The sequence below is a fragment of the Cololabis saira genome, chromosome 12, assembly GCF_033807715.1.
Source record: "Cololabis saira isolate AMF1-May2022 chromosome 12, fColSai1.1, whole genome shotgun sequence".
Classification (NCBI taxonomy): Eukaryota; Metazoa; Chordata; class Actinopteri; order Beloniformes; family Belonidae; genus Cololabis; species Cololabis saira.
In genome coordinates, this window is record NC_084598.1 from 15,443,525 (window position 1) to 15,466,412 (window position 22,888).

The 22,888-nt window shown below is 45.6% G+C and overlaps 1 protein-coding gene across 1 annotated transcript in view; it reads right to left on the bottom strand.

The window, feature by feature from the left end:
• Positions 1–22,888, bottom strand: part of slc6a8 (solute carrier family 6 member 8) — a 52,121-nt gene that overhangs the window by 21,395 nt on the left and 7,838 nt on the right. The window contains exons 2-4 of the mRNA XM_061735680.1: positions 6,747–6,878; positions 1,652–1,922; positions 1,437–1,569 (exon numbers count right to left, since the gene is read on the bottom strand). Coding sequence (XP_061591664.1) covers positions 1,437–1,569; positions 1,652–1,922; positions 6,747–6,878 — 536 coding nt within the window. The remainder of the gene's footprint in view (positions 1–1,436; positions 1,570–1,651; positions 1,923–6,746; positions 6,879–22,888) is intronic.

The following is a 22,888-nucleotide window of genomic DNA, read 5'->3' on the forward strand; positions in this document are numbered from 1 at the left end:
CTCCTAACTATTTAGTCACCTGTTTTTGCTCAGTTAAACTCTACAACGCTGCTCAAACAATCAAAACACGCCTCTGTATTTCTGTATAACTTTGACCTTAGATTTTCGTTCTGTCCAACGTTGCTTCAGGTCATTGGGGTTCTTGGACGTCTCTGAAGGTTCATCACAGCATCTCAACCAGGTTCAGGTCTGGACTCTGACCAGGTCCTTCCAGAACCTTGATTCTTTTCTTCTTCATCATTCTTATCTAGAGCTGCTGCTGTGTTTAGGATCCTTTTCTGTCACATGTCCTCACATGTGTCTCTAGAAAACTCTGGTCTACAGAGGACTTCATGGTCCACTCAGGGACTGACAGGTGTCCACGTCCAGACCACCATCCCTCCACCACCGTATTGATGGTGGGTCTGAGGTGGTTCTGCTGGTTTCCTCCAAACATGGTTCTGGACATGAAGACCAAACATCTCCACGTTGGTGTCATGTGTCCAGAGGACATGGTTCCAGAAGTTTTCTGGTTTGTTCAGATGCAGGTTTGTGGACCTCAGTCCTGCTTCCAGGTTGTTTTTAGACAGAACACATTTCCTCCACAACCCGTCCTGGTCCGGTCTTCTTCTGGTTCTGCTGTCGTGGACTTTAACATGCCTGGACCTGGAGGCCCTGAGATGGAGCTAGTGATTTTATTCTGTAACATTTCATCCAAACATCGTCTTTTAAAAAAGGTCTGCCCACCTGCTGACGATCAAGTCATCAAGAGCTCATGACCTGTCTGCGTCTCACCGTCTCAAATCCTACAGAAGCAGTGAGCGGTACTTAGTATTACCCACATTCCCTTTTTTTATTTCATAGGATGTAGATTAGAGGCTAAACGTCCTGTATCCACCCACATACATACATTATCTGCTGTAGGTCAAGTTGATGTGGACTGTGATCCTGTTCATATCGTTCTGCTTCATTATCAGTGACCCATAACGACATTAATGTCACTGATACTGGCGCTGCAGCAGCTGCCATGTCCCGTACGTCGCAGGGTGTTTTTAGTCACGTCCCACTGCGGTCAAGCTGCCCTCCCATGAGACAGCCACTCACAATTTGCCACCTCACAGCCCCCCAACCCCCCCCACCATTACCACCCACCCGTGGTAGTCGTGGCAACGCTTAACCTACCATGTGACTGGAGTGTGTGCGTGTCTCGTAACCACAGCACACACACCCTCACGCACACTGAGACTGAATGAATCAGCCGTCAGCTGAAGGTTGGAGTCTTAAAGGGACAGCATCAGGTTTTTTTAGAAGTTCTGCTGTCGTTCAGCTGGATCACATGACCTACAGGGCCGACGCCTCCTATGAGCGAGCTTTAGTTCAGGAGGTTTTCCCTCTCTTTCCAACTTCCTGAACTGCACTTTCATGACGGGCACTCTGCAAACCACGAGCATCGTTACCTTCCCGGTGGACTTGACTCCCTTCCAGACGCAGAAGTACACCATAATCCAGACGGCTATCAGACACAACAAGAGCTCCCAGTTCATCCGTCCGGTATCGCCCAGACCAGACGAGATGTTCAGCACCTTGTTCCTGCACAGAGACACAAAAACATTAGCCTTGACAGAACCAGGCAGATCCCAGGCCGAGCAGGACCAGCCGGAGCAGAACTCACTCCCAGAACTCGATGATGGGCGAGCGGGCATCGGTCAGGTCGGCGCAGGTCATGTTGCCGGTGCCCACGGTGGTGTTGGCGAAGCTTGCGTTCTTGCAGTCCTGGTGGTGGAAGATCTCGATGCAGTTGGGCGTGTTCCAGGGGTTGTCGCAGGTGGACCAGGGGAGGGTGGAGCCGAAGGACTTGATCAGGTAGTAGAAGCCCCAGGCCAGAACCATGATGTAGTAGGTGTTGCAGAAGAAGACGATGACCATGGAGGCGTAGCCCAGACCTGCAGAGACCACAGCAGGGACGTCATCCACCAGTTCCATCAAACAGTGTCCTCCAGTTCAGGTCCTGGATGTCCTGGATGTTTCCCTGCTCCACCACACCCGGTTCTGGTGAACGGACCCAGGCAGGCCTTTGTGGGGATCCGTTCGCTTGAGTCAGGCGTGCCGGAGCAGGGACACCGAGGCCCTCCGGGACCTGGACCGGAGACTTACGGCACAGATGTTCATGAGAAGAAGTAAGCAGCGACGTCCGCTACTTCCTGTTTACGTGCAGCGTCCCGCTTTTTCTGCTGCTCAACATGGTCTTCGTCAGGACGCTGGGTCGAGTCCAGGTGAGCGCTTGTGACCACACGGGGGCGCAGGCAGCCCCAAGCGCCACTAACAATCCTGCGTTAATGAGCGGGGACGGTTCAGCGTACCTCATGAAACCGCTCCTGCGCTGCCACCATGTGGTCAAAGGTGGTATTACGACACTGCGTGCCTTTAAACGAGGCATGACTCCGACCATGAGACTGCAACAAACGTATATATATATATATATATATATATATATATATATATATATATATATATATATATATATATATATATACTGAATTGATAAATGCAACGGCATGCTACACGGATGCTAACTTTAACCTCCGCCCGGTTCTCACTTGTGTCAGTGAGCTTTTAAATAAAGTTTGCTCACAAGCGTCCCAACGCCTTCGTCTCGCACTGCATGCAAGTACACTTGGGAGCAGTTACCACGGTTATCTGCCTCCCGCTGACAGAGGCATTCAGGAAGTGCTGTCTCTGTCGTCCTAGTTACGACAATAAACAGGCAGACGGGCTGATTGGGGTGTTAAGGGTTAAAAACTGGTCAAGTCTAATGATTAACTCCTAGAAAATGTTAGTTCTTAATTTAAACATCCAGGTTCCATGTTTAGTTGCTCATTAACACTTTCACGACTCGTTTTCGGACAAGAAGCATACAAGTAAAACATTTGAGTGGTCAAACATCCCAGCCAGCACTCATATGTACTCCCATGTGAGCTAAAGATGGGCTGTGTGCAGCCTTCGTGGCACATGTGTATCAGTTCATGACAAACTGGCTCCAGGGAACCGATGAAACCACGAGAGACAGCTCAAGCCCACTCTCCAGCCGCTGGTGCCAACTTTAACCATGATGAGTCCCCGCTGGCGTCCAGGACGGTTGGTTACAGGTAAAACTCATGAGAAAACGACAGCAGGAAAAATACAAGAGGCAAGAGAAAAGTTGGCGTGCAGAAGCAGATGTGCAGGTAGGGGGCGCCCGCTGAGCGCCATGTTGACAGGAAGAAGTGGGTCAGACCGAGCGGTGCTTTCACACCACCACGCAGGTAAACTGAGTCATCGAAGCAGTCATGTGACCTCCTGCACAGATCAGGCCTGTAATAAGCACTGCGTGCGTGTGTGTGTGCATGCATGCATGAGTGTGTGTGTGTGTGTGTGTGTGCAGGCACGTACACCAGATTTATCACCTCCACAGAAAACCAAATCTGTGTATTTGAACACAGACTCACCTATTGAACTGCTTACTGTGGGGATTTATGGTGGTTGTCACGGTAACAAAGCCTCAGCAGGATATCAGGGGGCTTAATGTGAAGTTTCTGTCAATCTAAAATTTAATGGAAAGTATTTACTTTGTTCCTGAATCTGGAGTTTCCCTCTTTCTCTTTCTTTCTTATGTCTGCTTAAATAAGACACACACACATACACATACACATACACACATACACACACACACACACACACACACACACACACACACACACACACACACACACACACACACACACACACACACACACACACACACACACACACACACACACACACACACACACACACACACACACACACACACACACACACACACACACACACACACACACACACACACACACACACACACACACACACACACACACACACACACACACACACACACACACACACACACACACACACACACACACACACACACACACACACACACACGGTCCAGCAGGTGACATGGAGTTGCTTTTCACTCTAAATTAACTTTCTGTTCCTGGTTCTTGCCAACTGGTGACTTTTTGTGAAATTTAAAGAGTTGGTTTGATTTACTACTATTTACTCAGCAGGAGGATTTTCCTTGTTCTCTGCAGTATTGTGCAAGTTCATACTTCTCATGAACTAGTTCAAAGTTCAGTTCAAATAGTTAAAAAATGAACAGTTCACATTCATAGTTCACTATTTTCATTTTGAACTAGTTCAAATTCAGTTCATTTGAATATTTTTAGGTGAGAAGTACGAATGCAACGCCCCCCTAGCTAAAACTGTTGAAGTGGTCTGTCCTGCATGTTTTAGATATTTCCCCTCAGAACCCTGATAAAAATGACTGTGTCATTAACAGACTTGTGCAGACCTGGATGACAAGCTGATGATGACTATTAGAATCAGGTGTGATGATGCAAGGAAACATCTAAAACATGCAGGACAGGGTTGAACACCCTGCTGTATACAATCATGTATTGTCCTAGTGGCTTCTCAACTTTACTCAGAGGCTGTAAATCTCCAACAATGTAGTTCATTATCAGTTTGTCCCCTGTTACTAGGAGATCAAACCACTGAAGGCTGCAGGCAGTGGGACTGGGGTCGTTTGGGACTGTTGGGTCTTCTTAGTCTTTCCTGATAACTTTTTTTGATTGTCAAGGACTCGCAGATATTTTCTCACACTGGACAGATGCTTTAACTCCACATGACGTTTCAAATGTGAAGTTGACGAGGCAGACGCTCAGACTTGTTTTCTCAGCGCAGGTGGACATAATTTGCACAGAAAGGTTAGATTTTTACCTTTGGCCTCTTTGGGAGACGATTCCCGCAAGTAATCACAAGCGGAGGCATCATCTGACGGCTCGCTGACGCTGCCTCCGCAACGTCTCTCTCTTCACTGGTCATGTAAAGTCTGCCCCGGGCTTGGGCCGCCGTTGCCATGGAGCTGGTGCCCGTTGTTATGCTAGTGTGTGCACTGCATTGTGGGTAATTTAGTGTGAAGTGGTCGTCTCGTCGAGTATTTTAAATGTGCGCGCCGCCCGCTGGTGAAATGAGAAGGATTATTCCGTAATAATTGGACCTAAACACTGAAGCTGAAACTCACATAATCTGAACAGTTAAAATTCCAGTTCCTGATCTGCAGAATGAACAAGTTCACGTTCAAGTTCTTTATTTGCAAATATGTTGCGTTCAGTTCAACGTTCTCACAGAAATGAACGTGTTCAATGAACGTGTTCATTTGAACGCGTTCATGCACAACACTGGTTCTCTGGACCATGTGTCTTTGGAGGGGAAGGGGCGGGGCCTCTAACGACATCAAAATGATTTATGCGTCACTCGCATCATGTTGGGGGCCATTTACTTCATCTGCAGAACTTTTTCAACGCTGGCTGACAAAAAAACTCAACCTGCAGAGCAAGTTCAATGGAGGCGGAGGCGGTATTTTTAAAGAAAATTAAGTAAATTCTACGAGTGACCGATGCAGAGAAAATGGTTCGACCAAAGCTCTCAGAAGAGCTGAAAAATGCGTAACATGCAAGCTTTGCAAAAGTGATCTGACATGGGGCGGAAGCACCACGGTGACGATACAGCGTCTGAAACGGAAACATCAGCCACCGACGTAGATGAAGGAGTCGTACGATGTCGCTGAGTGAGTCGTACAATGTCCTGCGTTTGTTCTGGTTGAAAGTGAAGAAACGCTAGCTCGCCTGATGCAGCTGCTAGCTTGTTAATGGCAGTGATACATGTGTGTATGTGTGTCACTTTTTATTTCAGTTTAATTACTTTGTTTAAATGGGCTTTATAAATAAATTGACCTAGCACACAATGATGGTAATAATTTAATGACTAAGCTTCAAGTTTTAATTTGCTGACATAGTCCGAGTGAAGACGCTGCACTGTGTGGGAGTGAGGCGGCATGAACTGCTACTCAACACAGAACTGTCGTGTTTTTTTTTTATTTTTTTTTTACTTTTGTACTACAATAAAAATGCACAAGTGAGCCATTATAGTGCTGCTAAGTTTAATTGCTCAGTTAATTTCTATGTGAAGTAACATGCCAGGTGATAGGCATGAAAATAAAAATAATGAAAAATTGCCAACAGGTATTTGTGTATTTCTACGTCTTACTGAATCGATATCGAAGCATTTAAATAAAAATAGAATCCAAGTCGAATCGAAAACTAAAGAATCGAAATCGAATCGAAACGTGAGGTTCTTAACAATACCCAGCCCTAACATTTATAGTATTCACAAGTGTTAATGTTGAAACAGTTCCTGCATTTCTTTGTCATTTATTTATTGTTCCGACAGCTCACTGCCTTTAAACAACAACAATTCCTCTTTTTTTTTAATATCTTTAATCAAATCAAATATCTTTAACGCACAGACCTAGCTTCCACCTAGCCAACTGAGTCTGGTGTGAAAGCTCTGCGTTGGACAGGAAGCAGGTCTGCAGATTAGGACTTGTCTGGAGCTCCATCTCAAACTCAAACTCTTTATCTTAGACCTGGTCAATGCTTTAGATATATCTTTTAACAGTGACATCAGCAACAAGGTTGGACATTTGAAGCAATGCTGTTGTTAACTCTGAGCCTCTGAAACCTCACAGAACTTTTCTTTAGAGGTGTTTTAGAGGATTTAGAGGTCCAGAGGACCTGGCAGGACCTCCACTCTGCTCTACCTCTCCTCTTTAGTGGCAAGTTGCCTTAAATACAGTTCTCCAGTATTGTACCAGGGGTTTCCCGCCCAGACGTGGCGTACTGCACCTTTAAACAGCGGAGCGATGTTCCACACGTTGATGCTGCCGGCCTTCATGAACTGACCGAGCGCGATCTCCAGGAAGAAGATGGGGATTCCTCCAACAAACACGATGAGCAGGTATGGGATCAGGAAGACTCCTGCAGAAGAAAGATGACAGGAAGCTCAGTCGGGACATTTTCACAGACAGTCAGACATACAGAGACTAGAATTAAAAAAAAAAAAAAAAAGATGTTTTCAAACAAATGCAGCGCAACTTTGAACAAAGAACAAAATGAAGAGCTTCCATCTCGTTTGGATTTTGTACTTGATGAGTAGAAGGAGAGGACTAGTTAGTGATCTGGTGCAGCTGTGAAGATTAGTTCCTCCTAACGCTGATCCCTGAACTACTGCCCCACAGCTTCATCTACGGCTCACAAAACCTCTACATCCTCCGACCAACCAGAGTACCACTGTTCCAAGAGGATTTAAGAGGATAAGCTGCAGTCAGATGCTGCTCATCACCGGTCCTTAATGAACTGATCATCAGCAGGTGCGCAGACCTCTAGAAAAGCAGATGTTTGGGCAGTTTGCTGGTCTGGAGCTTTCAGGTGCATGAACACAATGCAAAGAGGGAAAGACCGCAATTATCTTAAAGGTGACCTATTATGGCATTTAATGTATATTTTAAACAGGCCTTGAATGTCTTAAAAACAATCTAAAGCTTGTTTTTTCTACATAAATCATAAATCCAGCCTGTGGGCCCTGTCTATAGTTTTACCGCTTCTAACCTCTTTTTCTGCGCCTCATTTTTAGGGAAGGGGGGGGTATGATAATGAGGCTCTGTGCTGATTGGCTCCCTGAATGACGTGTAGCAGGGGAGGAGGATAAACCTGCTCCGCCAGAGCAGCCCGAGCCTGTAAATTATCACAACACTGAATTTTCACAAATGGAAACTTTATTGTTAAAAAAATAAAAAATATGAGTTGTATATAAATAACATTTATGCACTATTTAAGCCGGATCTACCCGGCGGATGCTGAACGCTGCCCCGGAGCCACGCCGGGCGCCCGGGAGCAGCGCGCATCACCGCGGCTTTAACGGGGGAATCTGACCGGTTCCGACCGGCCGGGACCGCAGGAACCGGCCTGGACTGGTAGCAGGGACTCCCAGGGACCGACCAGCGGAATTTCAGCCGGATCTGCCCGGCGGATTCTGCGCGACGGGCGACGCAACCCCACGGCCGGCGCACAGATCGGCTCCGGAGCGCATCCGCGACGCATCGCCCGTTATCGGTGATCAAACCAACAGATTTGCCTGAAAATCTCGGAGAGTGAAGCTGGTCCGACCTGGGACAGATCCCCGAGGACCCAGCTCCCAAACCACCCGGGAACCTGGATGATTTAACCCGGATCCGCTCCGCCGCGGCGCCGCATCCGACTGGCTGAAGGAAGGACCGCTCCAGCTCCGTAGAGAGCTGGTTGTGGGCGTGGTTTCAGCAGCGGAGGCTGAACCTCTGGAAATCTGCTCCTGTCGTTACGTAACGACGGGAGCAGATTCTAATCGGCTCAAAAAAAACCACGTGACACTGGGGGACTCTGTCCGGCGGGGGTCAGAGAGCTTGCAGAAATTCATGGTATTTTGTCTCCCCTGTGCTGGCAGGGTGAGGGGAGACCACTTTATATATGTTAAAACAAGAAAAAACGTGTTTTTCATAATAGGTCCCCTTTAAAGAAGCAACCGTTACTGGGTTCACTGTTGTACAGCAAGAAACATTCAAAACAGTCAGTCAGTCCAGAAGTGGACGTCCCAGCAGATTTAAGGTCTAACTGTATTTTTGGATAATACAAGAAAATCCTAGAGCTCCATCCCCGAGACTTCAGACCTCCCTGATCATGTTAGAGTCCACAACAGCAGAACTATAAGAAGACCGGACCAGGACGGTTTGTCTGGAAGAGCCTCCAGGAGAAAACCTCTCTTGTCTAAAGGCTGGATTATGGTTCTGCGTTAAATCGATGCTGAGTGTGCGCTGCAGGTATGGCTGCAATGAGCACCCCAAGCCGCACGCCACGCCGTACCTTACATGCACCTCCCAAAAATTGTAACTACGCGTCAAGAGGTCGCAGACCCAACGCAGACCGAGAGGGCTGAGTTTGGTTCGCTTGGTAGCAACGCATTTCCGGTTCCGGTTCGTGAAGCAGTCTTGGACTTTCAGCGCTCTTTTTTCGTGTGTGTGTGATTTTTTTTGTTTTGGTTTTTTGCACAATAGTTGCCCTTATCTCTTTGATTCACTGTGACCGGAAAAGTCGGAAAACCATTCAGGAAAAGAACGCACCCCTTAGCGCTCGCGGGGGGTATTGCACCGAGTGTTGGAGCACAGTGCCATGCACGGTGGTGGACACCTGTCAGTCACTGAGTGGACCCTGAAGTCCTCTGAAGACCAGAGTCTTCTACAGACACATGTGAGGACATCTGTCTGACAGACGAAGACTGGCTGAAACTGGGTCATGTGACAGGAAATTATCCCAAACACAGCAGCATGTTCAAAAACCACGATGGACCAAAGTCCCTCAACAACCACGTAAGAGACTACTAAAGTCCTACAGGAGACAATCGCAGCAAGGTCCTGCTGCTTGAGGTGGATCTTCAAGCTGTTGAAGTTGGGCTCACTGAGCACCACCCACAGGATTTTTCTTTCTTTTATGACTTTTATTATGAAAAGTGGCCCAATGACGTGATCGTTATCAAGCTTGAACATAAAGAAGAGACAGCTTTAGCAGCACTGCAGCACGTTTTAGGCATGAAGAGAAATTAATTTCCCTGACAGTCGCAGGGTGGACGTACTGAAACCGCTGGTACAGAATGAAAGACGCAAACTAATGACGAGGATGATGAGGGTGAGGAGGGGCAGCTGCAGAGAGACAATGGCGGAGTGGCCCTTTAAGGCTGCTCGCCCCAGTACGTCTGCGCCTCTCGTTGTGATTCGGGTCTCATATTTATTTCAGCCGCATCGTGATGGAGCTTTATGTAACTTCCAGCAGCCCCCACCCCCTTCCCTGTTCTCCTTCATCCTCCCTCGTTTCTAAGTGAATGAAAGTTGCCCCCTCCCTCCCTTCATGCTGTGTTGAGCTTCATCTTCACATCATGAACGTTCAGATACGGTTTTACTTCCTGCTGGTCCATGTGACTCCTCTGTGAGCACAATATGTACACACAGACACTGAAATTAATATTTTATTACAAGCTACAAGAAAAGAGAACTGTTCATGTGCGGAATCCATGTTGAACAACGCTGAATAAATTATTTGAGCCAGTCTGGACATAAAAAAGAAATACTGTAATCACCGTCCTCCTCTTCATGGTCCAAACCATCTCGGTCCTCTCTGACTACAGTCGTCCAACCATGGCTATTCCTCTATGTTCTCGTACTTAATCCTCTATCTTGGTCACATGTTCATGTCTCCATCTCCAGCTCTCCTTCCTGTCTCTCAGCCAGTGCTGCTGTCTCCAACCACGGAGAAGGTTCTGGTCTCTGGTCGCCTGGAAACCTCTGTCCTTCCTCATGCTGCTGCTCTTCTATCAAAGATATATGCAGACATACTTCCCCACCCTGCTGCAATCTCTTCTTCACCTCTGCTCTTTCCATCCTCACCGTTTACTTGCTTCCTTTACCAGTCCCATCTCTATTTACAGTGACGGACCAGGATTTACTGACTCAGCAAACTACCTATTCATACCATCCAATTCAGTTGTGATGGAAGATTTAGCCTTGGCAACTTAAAATAAACACAAACTGCTGTGAGGAGCATTTTTTGCCTTGGCCAGAGTTCAGAGTGTGCAGACTGATACTTTGCCCCTAAAAGATTAGCTCTGACATTACAATGATTAATGATTTGTTTATCAGAATCATAAGAATGAATCAGCATTTATGCCTTAACACCATTATGCTTCTCTTTGTTCAATGTCATTCTGCATCAAGATGCCTGATGTATGTTCTGACCCATCTGCATGCAACTGTTTGATTAAATCTACTGAAATCTGGATTATCTCTCAAGTCTTATTCTTGGTAACTTGGAGGCACCCAGTTTCAGTCCAGATATTCACAGAGTTGGTAGGAACATATTAAATAGCGTTTAATAGGTTTCCACAGTACTTGACCGCCTGACAGCGAGTGGACTCAGCCCGACAGAAGTCCCTGACACTTCTCATTGCGTGGCCATTCCTGGTACTGGACATATATTATCAGTGCTATCCACAAGTGATCTGCAACCCTCGTTTCTGGGAGCAGTCTGTTCGTCAGAAGTGCAGGCAGAGAGGTGGACTTGACAGTTGAAGACACAGAGTTTTTCCTCCACTGTCCACTGACGTGTGTTCAGAATCAACCCACTTTCACTTTGGACATGCCTCCATTTAAGAGTCTCTTGGCCAGGTTCTAGCTGTGTAGACTGGCGCATGCACTGCAGCTGGAAAAGGTGACCCGCCCCAAACTTTTGATGGAGGCAACAGAATTAATGCAACGCACACAACCCACAACTGAGTTTAGCAACGGATGACATCAGCCAATTTAGAGTCTGTGGAAACGCAGCCGAGTGTGAATCCAGCAGCCGAGTGTGAATCCAGCTTCAATGGAGCCTTTACTGACCCCCTAACTTGAGCCAGCAGCGCTGGAGCAGGGAAACAACTAGAACATGCGGGGTTGTTGTTGACGACTGTAACGCCATACTGATTTCTGACAGTGAAACATCACAAAGACTGGATTCAGAGTTTGGCTGTAGAAAGTACTTTCTTTGTTGTTGTTTTGTCGTTTCTTGATTGCTAGCTCCGTGAGTTTTTGTGAAAGAGTGGTCATCTTTATGCCGTTAAAATAAGTGAAGTTTTATCTTTAAATGACTAAGGCTGGCGTTTGCAGCATGTGGAGGCTGGTCGCTGGTGACGATTGTCTGTGGCTGCATTCTTATCTTTTTACTTGGTATTGGAGCTGTAGTATTGGAATCGGTCTTTGTTAGGGTGGAAATGCAGAACTTTTCTCAACCATTTGGTGCTTAAAGTGCATATCGTCTTATGCTTTGTACAATTTAAAATGGTTCAAATAATGTCAACGCCACCTTCAACATCGTCAACACCGTTTTCAACCGTCGATCAACGCTCAATCAACCGTCGTCAACACAAAATTCAGCGGCCGTCAACGCCACTTTCATCATCAATTCTACCTTCTACTGACGTCAACACAACCTTCAACCGACGTCATCAACGCCACCTTCATCATGTTCTTCTGCCCACGTTCCTGTGTTTGTGCTCTCAAGGCTTTTCATGGTTGGATGAATGAAGTCTTCTACTTTCAAATTTCATCTGGTTCTCTTAACTCCTCCGGTCTTTACCCGCTCTGTTTCAACCAAAGTTAGACTGATCATCCAACGTTATACTTGGAATTTTTCACTTTACAATCTCACGATGTCAAAGCAAAACAATATTGTCTTTATTTTAAAGTCGGACGGTTGCTTGCATAGCTTTACATTTTTATGTTTTTTTACAATAATATATAATTTTGTTACATTTATACGCTACATCTAAAATGTGATGTATAAGTGTATATTCCAAAGCTATATTTGATCATCATTATGTCAAACCTGTTTTTCTTTTCCTTTTAACGAGCAAAATGGGTCTGTATTCTGAAACTGAATGAATGAATACCCATTGGGGCAAGACACGTGTTTGGACATTTATTCACTGTATTCTTTTACATTTTTAGGATGGAGGACACACACACACACACACACACACACACACACACACACACACACACACACACACACACACACACACGCATGCACACACGCACACACGCACACACACGCACACGCACACACACACGCGCTCACACACACGCACACACGCACACACCCCCTGCCGGGGGTAACTGGATGAGAGTGTGACGAGGAACTGGGATGAATGGAATCAAACTGGGATGAAACTGAGGCAGAGTGGCGGTGGGGGAGGGGTAGTCGAGTATGAGGATGTTGTGTAACAGCGACTGCTACAACTCTGAGCTTGAGGAGTCTCGATGAGATCGAGACAACGTCCGCTACCATGGAGTTCCTCTCAACACGGCTCTGTTACAGGAACAGCTTTCTTCTAGTTTTCAGTCAGAAGTTCCAAGTGTGAGTTGGTGCAAGCACCAGTCACGTGTACGAGCAACATAACCAGAATAATGTGAATGTACACAACCTTTTCAATAAAATTAAGGCCGGAAATGTGCTGAAAATGTTCTTGAAAAACGACCAAAAAGTCTAATATAAAATTACAAATATACTATTCTGAAGAGGTACTGGAGAATCACGTGAAGAAGTTGAGGAGGGGGGTGGGGGGGTATAAACACCTCAGTGTTCACCTGGACAGTAGACTGGACTGGAGATACTACAATCAGCACGGCCACATGCAGATGTAGAAGGACGACAGCAACACAAGAAGTGGACGCCAACAATGCAGCAGTTCTGTACGTTTCGTACATACTAAGCCTGATTATGTTGCACGCAAGATCCATGCAGTCTTGTTCTTCTTCTGTTACTGTGTTGTTGTCATGCCGTGACTGTCTGGAGGTCCAGAGGTCAGACTGAGAATCCCAGGCTAGTCAATAGCTCAGCTAACCGTGGTTTGCGTATACGTCCCTGAATAGCTCGATTTAGAACCGCATTATCTGGCACTAATAGCTCGATTTCAAGAACTCCAGTTGGGTTCGACTACAGTCCGACTAAAGCCGCGGTTAGACTTGCAGTTGGTGCCTGCGTTCGCGTCTGTTCGGGTCCCAGCGTTCCTCGCGTAGTACGCCCGTCATACCGGTGGTGACCAATAGGGGGCAGTAAGCAGAGCAACAGTTGGAAAAGCTACTTATATTAAGTAGCAGAAGTAGCAGCAGCAGCAGCGGTAGCAGATTAGAAAAACGAACAAGTTTACAGGACAATATTGGATGATGTAGGAGATTATAACATCGTGTGAATGTGTTTGAATGTGTATGAATTTTTGGTGGTGGTCAGAGGGGCGCGATATGGCAGCCACGCTTCCGTCAGTCTGCAGGGCAGCTGTGGCTACAAATGTAGCTACCACCGGGGAGAATGTGTATGAATGAATAATGATCTCTGCAAAACTCTGGGTGCCTTGAAGGGCGCTATATAAAACCAAGCCATTATTATTATTATTATTATTATTACTCTTTATTAATTTTTATTACTTATTTATTATTACTTTTTTACCCCCTTCCTGGTATGTGTGTGTGTGTGTGTGTGTGTGTGTGTGTGTGTGTGTGTGTGTGTGTGTGTGTGTGTGTACTGCTGCTACGTGAGTTTCCCCATTGAGGGAGTAATAAAGGACTATTTTATCTTATCTTATTATTATTGCTTTGGTTATAATCCCTGTATAATATAAAGATAAAACAGAAGGTCATATATTTGGGGATTTTTATCTCTAAGGATAAAACAGCAAAGAAAAGATGAATATTTGGAACAATGTGGACAAGTGTAAGTCAAATCAGGCGGCTGCAAAGGGATATTTCATTTTTTGGCAGAGTCTTATTATCAAAAATGGATAGTCTGTCCAGACTAATTTATCCGGCATTCTTCTTACCCATCTCAACAAGAATGATCAAAACAATAAATACAGTTAATTTTCAGTTCATATGGAGAAATAGATGTCAATATATAAGAAAGATTGACATGGTAAAAAACTATGATGATGTTGAATGTGATCGATTTCAATATTATGAATGGTGTCTTGAAACTGAAATGGTTAAAATCTTTCCTTACAAATAGACATTCCATCTGGTTTATTGTTCCTAATATGATTTTGTATATAATATGACAGACGTTTTGGAGACATTGTCATCCAATTTAAAAAAAAAACTGAATTGGATATACTGTAATTGGGTTTGTGTTTAAGAATGCAACATTTCCCATCCACAGCTGTGATGTGATGCTCTTCTGACATGCTGCACCAACTAACACAAACCCCACCCTGGCTCCAGGGCGGGATGTTTACCCTACATTTTCTTACATTTGTAAAATAGTTGCAATCTGAAAAAACTGAAGCCTTAATTTACTGTTCATGTCAGTAGTAATGTATTTTAATGTTAGAAAATAAATAAAGGTAAGTCTCCAGCCAACCAGTCAGAACGCTTAAAGCCTCAGACGCGTGAAAACACACACACTCCCGCCGGTGTATGTATTATTGTAAGGACCGTCCCTTACACGATACACTCTGAGGACACAAACCGTGATTTAGAACCAGATCCCACTCTGAGCTACAAAACTGCATCGGAACCATGAAACGATCCTCAGAAAGGCCATCCGACAATGAAGACACAATGTCCTCACCGTCTTCTAACATCCTGACGGTATTCAAAGCTCACACCGGTCCTCACAGACATAGAGCTTCTAGAACACATACACACACAGAGGCATCATCATCCCCGTAGCAGCTGATGACGATGACGATGATGACGGCGATGAATGAGCTGCAGGAATGCCAGCTGAACTCTGGCAGCATCATCTATGATGTAAGCTTGAGACACACACACACACAAACACACAGACACACACACACACACACACACACACACACACACACACACACACACACACACACACATAAAACAAATACACACTCTTTGCTGTAGTGTTAGCCTAGCGTAGCTTAGCAGAGACAAGCTGCTGGTGAGTCACGACTGCAGGGAGAGACAAAAAGATGGAAGTGGGGGAGGTGCAGGCATGCCAGCAGCTCAATAAAAATCCTCTTCATACACAAACACACACACTCGCTCAGACTCAAGCTAAGTGGTGTGATGCTGTCAGCTCGTCAGTAACGCGGTGTTGATGGGATTACAGAGCACTGCGGTCTCATCACAGTCAGTGGGGCCGAATCACGGTAACTGTTAGCGGTGTGCTACAATCAAGGATATTATGAGCTGCTGCATTTCACTTAAAATCCTGCGAGACATCCTGGAGCTCCATCACATATATATTAAGCAGATTATTATTATTTGCTGGCTGGCACACCATCTGAACTGAGGCAATAACAGTTCTTATCTCTTCTTCAGTTAAATCCGTTAACTAGAACTCATCCCTGCAGTGATTAGAGAGCTGGACACAGTTTATTTTAAGCTTATTTAATTAAATCAGTCATTAGCACTTAAGTCGGTCTACAACATGCTTGGTTAGCATCAAACTGTTATTAGTGACATTTCATACACATTATTTTCCCTTTTTAATATTGTTGTGCTGGTTATAGTGAATTAGTTTTTACGTAGTAATCAACCAGGAAATATAAATATAGAACAGCCTGGTTAACTCAACAGTAGCTTTGGCTAGCACCAAAGTTGTTATTTTGCCTGTAAAAAAAAACAAATAAAATTAAAATGAACCAAAAAGTTAAAACTGGCCAAACGGGCAGATCCACCAGGCCGGGACGGCAGCTGAAACACACCCACCTTAGTTCAGGTTCCACAAGGTAGCTGTCCACTTGGCTAGTTTAACTATGATGCCAGCTAACATTCATTTACATTTATTCTGACCAAATCTTTCCAAACAACCTTAATCCAGATGTTGCTACAGAAACAACATCTGAAAACGCCTGCAAGCTTTCTGCTAGTCCTATTTAGCTCTCTCAACGCTAATGATCGGATGTTATGGTTCAGTTAGTTAGCTACTGGACACAACCACATCCACAAAAAGGTTGAAGATCAGAGAGAAGTGGAATACACAGAGCGCCACAAACCAAATGAACTAAAACGAAGCTCAAACAAAAGCAGTTGTCAGGCGTTCATTAATAACGCCAGTCTGTGGATCTGTGAGGTTCACATCAAGAGAAAAATGGCCTCCTGAACATCTGAATGACAATGTGAAGCATCGTGACCAGGTGAGGCAGGTGGAGCTCCGCCCTGTCACCTAACATGCCACAACATGGTCCGTTAGAGCCAAGTGTGAGACAGAAATGGAGCTGCGGCTGCAGTTAGCCCGCTAAGCTGCAGCGCTGCGGTTGGCGAGCTAAGCTGGCTAATCCGGGTAAGTCACTGGGCTAAGTACCAACAGGCTGAGATAACAAGACTGATGACAGAGCTGAAGCTTCATCGTCACCACCATCACCACCCTGAACTGCGCACGCTGTTGTTGTTAGCTGCGGGAATCGACGTCTGTCGACGTCCAGCAACCCCTGGAGTCAACGTCCGCTTCTGTCACAGCTTTGAAACCTGGTTCAGATACACATGCAGCTCACACTGGAGACTGGGACTCAGCGCTTCTCTGACCTGTATCACACAGGATTAAAGATTAAAAAAAAGAAGCATGGGTGCCTGAAGTCAGCTGATGGTTGGTCATCTCTCCGGTTCCTCAAGCCAGAGAAATGCACTACAAAGCCACAAGTGTGTCTGCAATCTTGACCTATGACCCGACTCAACCCTCCTCCCGAGTTCAGTGTTTACGAGAATCCCAGAAGGAAGAATGAGGCGTTAGTTCCTGATGGGCCGACAGTAGTTACGCTGTAAACTGACACGTCCACGCCTTTGTCCTCGTCCACACAAACCGGGCTTCAGCCAGCAGATCAGGCACCTTGGGGATCACGCTCAGACACAAGGGACGGACAGCTGCAGCAGTGGTGGACGGAGGGATGGAGAGGGAAAACATGCCATTATAAATCCTGTTTAGACTAAATCTTACTATGTTTTAAAAGCAAATCTGAGGGATGTTTACTACATTAACTGTTAGATTTAGCGAATTGGTGAGTTCGACTATAAATTCAGGTTTTCTGATGAGTCGGTAAAAAGCCTGAGACTCTCTTTTGTACAGGTCATCATCTTGCCAAGGTAGACTCGCGCCCAACACCAGGGAACCCAAAACTGGTGAAATGGGCAGAACCAGCGAGCCTGGAGGTCACGTAAAACACGCCAAGTAACCAGCTCGGTTACTGCTTGGCTGAGCTCAGGCTAAACTATGATGCTAACTGATGTCACCGTGGGTCCATTTTTACCAAATCTGTCCATCCTTCCTCGTTGGTGCACTGCAGGTTAGGTCGTGTTCATCAAGGGTCATCGAGTGCAGATTTTTATGACGTTTGTTTTATAAGATACTGAACTGAATAAGTGTGTTTTATTATCTTTATCAACAGACTTTTAATGATTAGTTCAATTTAACCCAAGTTTACAGCCTCAGAAAAACTTTGAAGCCCGCGGATGTCAACATCGTTGCAGACTTTCTGTTTGATAAGTGAAACGTGAGCCTGACAGAAATGACATTAAAAAAAAAAGTTGCTCCAGCTTCTGAGATGAAACAAGAAATCAGATGTTTCCTTAGAGATCTTCTGGACAGCGACCAACAACAACAGACATCTAAAAGAATAAGATTTTGCTAATTAAATCATGTTTACATTATTATCTAATCATTTAGCTGAATTTGTTGACGCTTTTGTGACCCTAAAACGGCCTGTTTTTACTGCGTTAGAGGGAGACCTATCTCAGAACCCTGTTCAGGGGTCAACAAAGATGAGGAATCAATGATTAAAGAAATGGTTTTGTGTTAGGTTTGAGGGTTTTCATTTTATAAAATGGTGAACAATACTTACTTTAATAATATTACTCAACTATGTAATATGCAAACAAATCAATTTTGTCAAAAAATAGAGGCAAATTCAAAATAAACAAAGAAAAAGAAGCGCCCAAGAAACTTTCCTCAGGTGGACATTGATGGAGAACAAAAGGTAGATGAAGTTACTTTTTATACTCAGATGGCTTTAAAACCACTGGACCAACTCTGCCACGTTACAAAGAGGTTTGATGAAGACTGGCTTGGTTGATGCCATCTTGGCAGGAGATGACTCCACCCAACCGCCGTTGATCTAAAAATGAACACGCCCAATCAGAGGCCTTATCAGAGCCCACCCGGGGTGTGGTTCACCAGACTAAAGGGTTCAGCAAAGGTGACTTGTTCGGGGCTGAAAACAGCTCTGCTGTTGCCTCTTATTCTGGCCAAGCTACCGTCTCCCCTGGACCATTACAGGCCAGCCTAGAGCCAGTCGCAGTACTCTCTGAACAACTGACCTGTCAGTAAGCCCCACCCCTCAATGATGAGCCAATGACCGTTAAGTAACAGTTCCACAGGGACCAGAACTCAGACATCTGTAGCTTTCAGCTCCACAGAAAACGCTGAAGATCCTGAACTTTCATCAGTTTCGTGGAGATGATGAATTTTAGATGTGTCTGAAGTTCTTGCGGTGCTGATTCCAGGTATCAGAGAGGATGAACAAAGGAGTTTATCTTATCCAAACTGACAACTTAATGTCCAGAAGATCAACAAGGATGTCGGCACTTGTTCTGAGATAAATGATTTTAACCCTGCTAACGTTCTCTAAACCTATTGAATCACAATCGTTACTTGGAAACATAGATTTTGTCTCTAATAGGTATGTTAACGTTAATCTCCACTGGCGTCATGACCTCAGATTGTGGAGCCACCTAGCATCAGACCCAAAGTTAGAACTTTAAACTAAACAATAGTAGATCTAAAGTTATATAATACTTTAACTTCAAATCTACTTGTTGTGTGATGAGAAGTAATTAAATCTAAATAAAAGTCTTCCCTTTCAATGCATGAACAGTAAACCCTCTCCTCCCGTTTAACCTCATTACCAGCCGGATCTATTTTTAGATCTACATATCCCTCCATGACACACCTAAGTCCCATTTAAAGGTCCCTCCGTGAAAGGTGGCCTTTTTGGTCTAAAACATCTCGAGACAACGTTTTTACACAGACAGTCACCACCGTAAAACTGTAAACAACGCGAAAGATTGAGTTAGCGACAGTAATTAAGGCAGGCGGGACTTAAAGGTCAATTAAAGGCACAGCAAACCATGTTATCTCCATAAGAGTGGCCTTATGCTGCCTCAGCTCTTAATTCAGACTCCAGGTGCCAAGTTCACGGATAATGTGAGATACCAAGCAGCAGAAGTGAGGATACTCAGAAAACAACACGTGTACAGACATTGCAAACTTCCCCTCTGTGGGACTATTAAAGGATTTCTTATCTTATCTTATCTTATTAGTAGTTAATATGATTTTATCTAACGAGGATGGTAAAAAAAAATTTTTTTTTAGGTTAATAGAGACGAATGCACTATTGAATCCGGACCTTGGTGGTATGTACAGGAACCGCAGGTCTGGATCCAGGCCGTAGTGGTCGGTATATTGTCCTTTGTTTATTTTGCCCTGGGAAAGTTATTAATCGTCTTACAAATTCAAAGGGTCTGGATACGTTTTGTTCCTGGATATCTGACAACGTTTGAGTTGGTTGCTATCTCAAACTGGACCACTAGATGTCAGTCAGTGCTACTTTAAACTGTGTATTTTATCATTTTGAGGCTTTCTACAGACTTGGGAGTTGGGCCACGACAAAAAAGCCTTCAAAGAAAGAGTCCAAGGTCCTAAAAGACAAGAAACTTCAAACAAACACCAGCGTTTGGTTGAAACCACAATTGGAGTCTGAATACCTGAACAATCCAATGAAGGCCCAGAAGACAGGTGTCTGATTCGTGGCTTCGGTTGTAGCACAGCAGCTTTACAACAAATTACCACAATTAATTTTAATTTATTTAGCGTCTATTACAACAGAAGTTGTCTCTAGGTGGCTTCCAGAGACCAGAACATGACCCCCGAGCAATCATTACATAACAATGGCAGGCAGAAACTCCCCTCAAGGAGGGAAGAAACCTGGATCAGGACCTGGATCATAAGGGGTGATGAAACGGACTTCTCTGACAGGTAATTAGCTCAGGGCCGGCTGACTCAAGATCGGTCAGGACACAGATCCGGTTCCAGCCAGCTTTAATCAAGGTCCACAGATTTATGTGTCACATGTACGACTGGACCCGGTACAGTGGTTCCTCTACTGACCACTAGGGTCTGGATCTGGACCTGCGGTCCCTCTACCGACCACTAGGGTCTGGATCTGGACCTGCGGTCCCTATACTGACCACTAGGGTCTGGACCTGGACCTGCAGTCCCTCTACAGACTACTAGGGTCTGGATCCGGACCTGCGGTCCCTCTACAGACCACTAGGGTCTGGATCTGGACCTGCAGTCCCTCTACAGACTACTAGGGTCTGGATCTGGACCTGCAGTCCCTCTACAGACCACTAGGGTCTGGATCTGGACCTGCAGTCCCTCTACCGACCACTAGGGTCTGGATCTGGACCTGCAGTCCCTCTACAGACCACTAGGGTCTGGACCTGGACCTGCGGTCCCTATACTGACCACTAGGGTCTGGATCTGGACCTGCAGTCCCTCTACAGACCACTAGGGGCCACCTACAGCAGCTTTGGTCTGCAGAGTCAGGTTCACATCCATGTCTGTACCAGAGTGAATCTTTATTTTACCTCATCAGGTAAAATTATATAAAACCACAAATGTGTGCATCATTAGGGGCGTGGGTCTTGTGATTGACAGCCGACTATAACTCACAGCTGACAGCCATGACTTAGCTATTTGCACTGCATTAACTTCTGAGCAGTGAATAAAGACCAAAAAGAACATAGCAATTGTTTTTGTGCAGAGGCCGGTTCTGGTTTGGTCCAGAAGAGTTTGGTGATAGCCTGAAAGCCCGACCATCTTGGTCCCTGGCCGGAGGTTCTAGGACCAGCCAGAGGACACCAGCTGGTGTCCAGCTTTCTGTAACTCACCAGTTTCTAGCTTTTGCAGCAGCTGGGTCCTCCAATCGAGCAATCTTCCCCTCAAATCAGATCAGATCCCTTACCGGACCACTTGCCTGCAACATCCAAGATGAGTGCTGCCAGAATCAGCTCGCCACTCGTGGCCTTGTTCACCTGCAGTCGACCAGGCCTCCCGGCCTCCCAGCCTCAGCCCACGAGCAGCAGGCCAAGCGACCGCTGGTCCTGGGTGTCCTGAATGTGACTCGTTTGATCTCAGGACGGTTCAGAGTAATTGTTTGGTTTTAAATGTTTCACAGCATCGAATTTGACACTGGTGATGAAAATAGGAAGTGACATTATTGATCACTGGTTCAGCCTGACGTCTCGCTGCTGCAAGACAGAAGAACAAGAAGAAGAGCACTCGTGTTTCACCATGACGACACTCCTCCACACCTGCACTTCAGCTGAATCAGCCAGTTTTATTATGACACTCCTCAGACACACAGTTCTTTTGCCTCCTCAAGGACCCTTGAAAACCCTTCAGATTTCAACATCAAACTGCAATGAATCTTGAATCATTTTACCGACTACGTCCGAGAAAATGAAATAACAAAACTAACTGACAACTATAATGTCCTGGACACATTGCTGTTGGTATATAAAGGGCCCTGGAAGGCTTCCAGTCTTCCTTGAAAGAGTTTTAACGGCCCTTGCAAATCTTTAAACAGACATATTATGTTGCCTGAAGTCTTAATGAAACATCTGTGACATGTTTTTTGTCAATATCCCACAGAGATCCAGTTCACACTTTAACTACAGATTTATAGCAGCTGGATTTTAGGGGCAGAGCCAGCCACTCGACTGAGCTCCAACCCCATCTCCTGTGAGTGTGTGGCTCTTTACAAACGGGTGGTATAGCTTCGTGCCACCCACTTCCAGGTAGCTGGGTGAAGATAAAGAGTGGGGAGGTTGGACAGTTGAGCCGGGTCTGGGTCTGTGATGTCACAACGCTCCGCGGATCTGAGTGGCTCCCTGAAATAAGAAATGAGACCTGGACTGCCATGAAGAATACCCGGGTCAGGGTAAGACTTCAACTGCCCAAATAAATGCTCTCAAGCACACACTGAGACGAAGTGGTGGCTGAAGGAAGTCTCCTGGTTCCAGACCCGCAGATCCGACTGGATTTGAGCCGGACTCAGCTGGACTCTGACTGAGTTCAGGTGCTTCTGTTTGGCAGCATGTCCCCGCGGTAACAAATCTTTGGTTGGGATCAGTGTCAGCGGGCAGCTGCGTGTGTGTTTGATGATTGGCTGCCAAGTGTGACATCATCATCCTTATCACCATGTGGACCAGAGATTAACAAGAGTGGCCTGTAATCTTTTAATCCTGTTGACGGGCCTCGCTCTCCTCGGCTCTGCCCTCATCTCCTGTCCTTGCTTCCTGTTTCCTTGTTGCCTCCTTCAGTGTCGGCCGTTGGGCCTTGAACAGAGA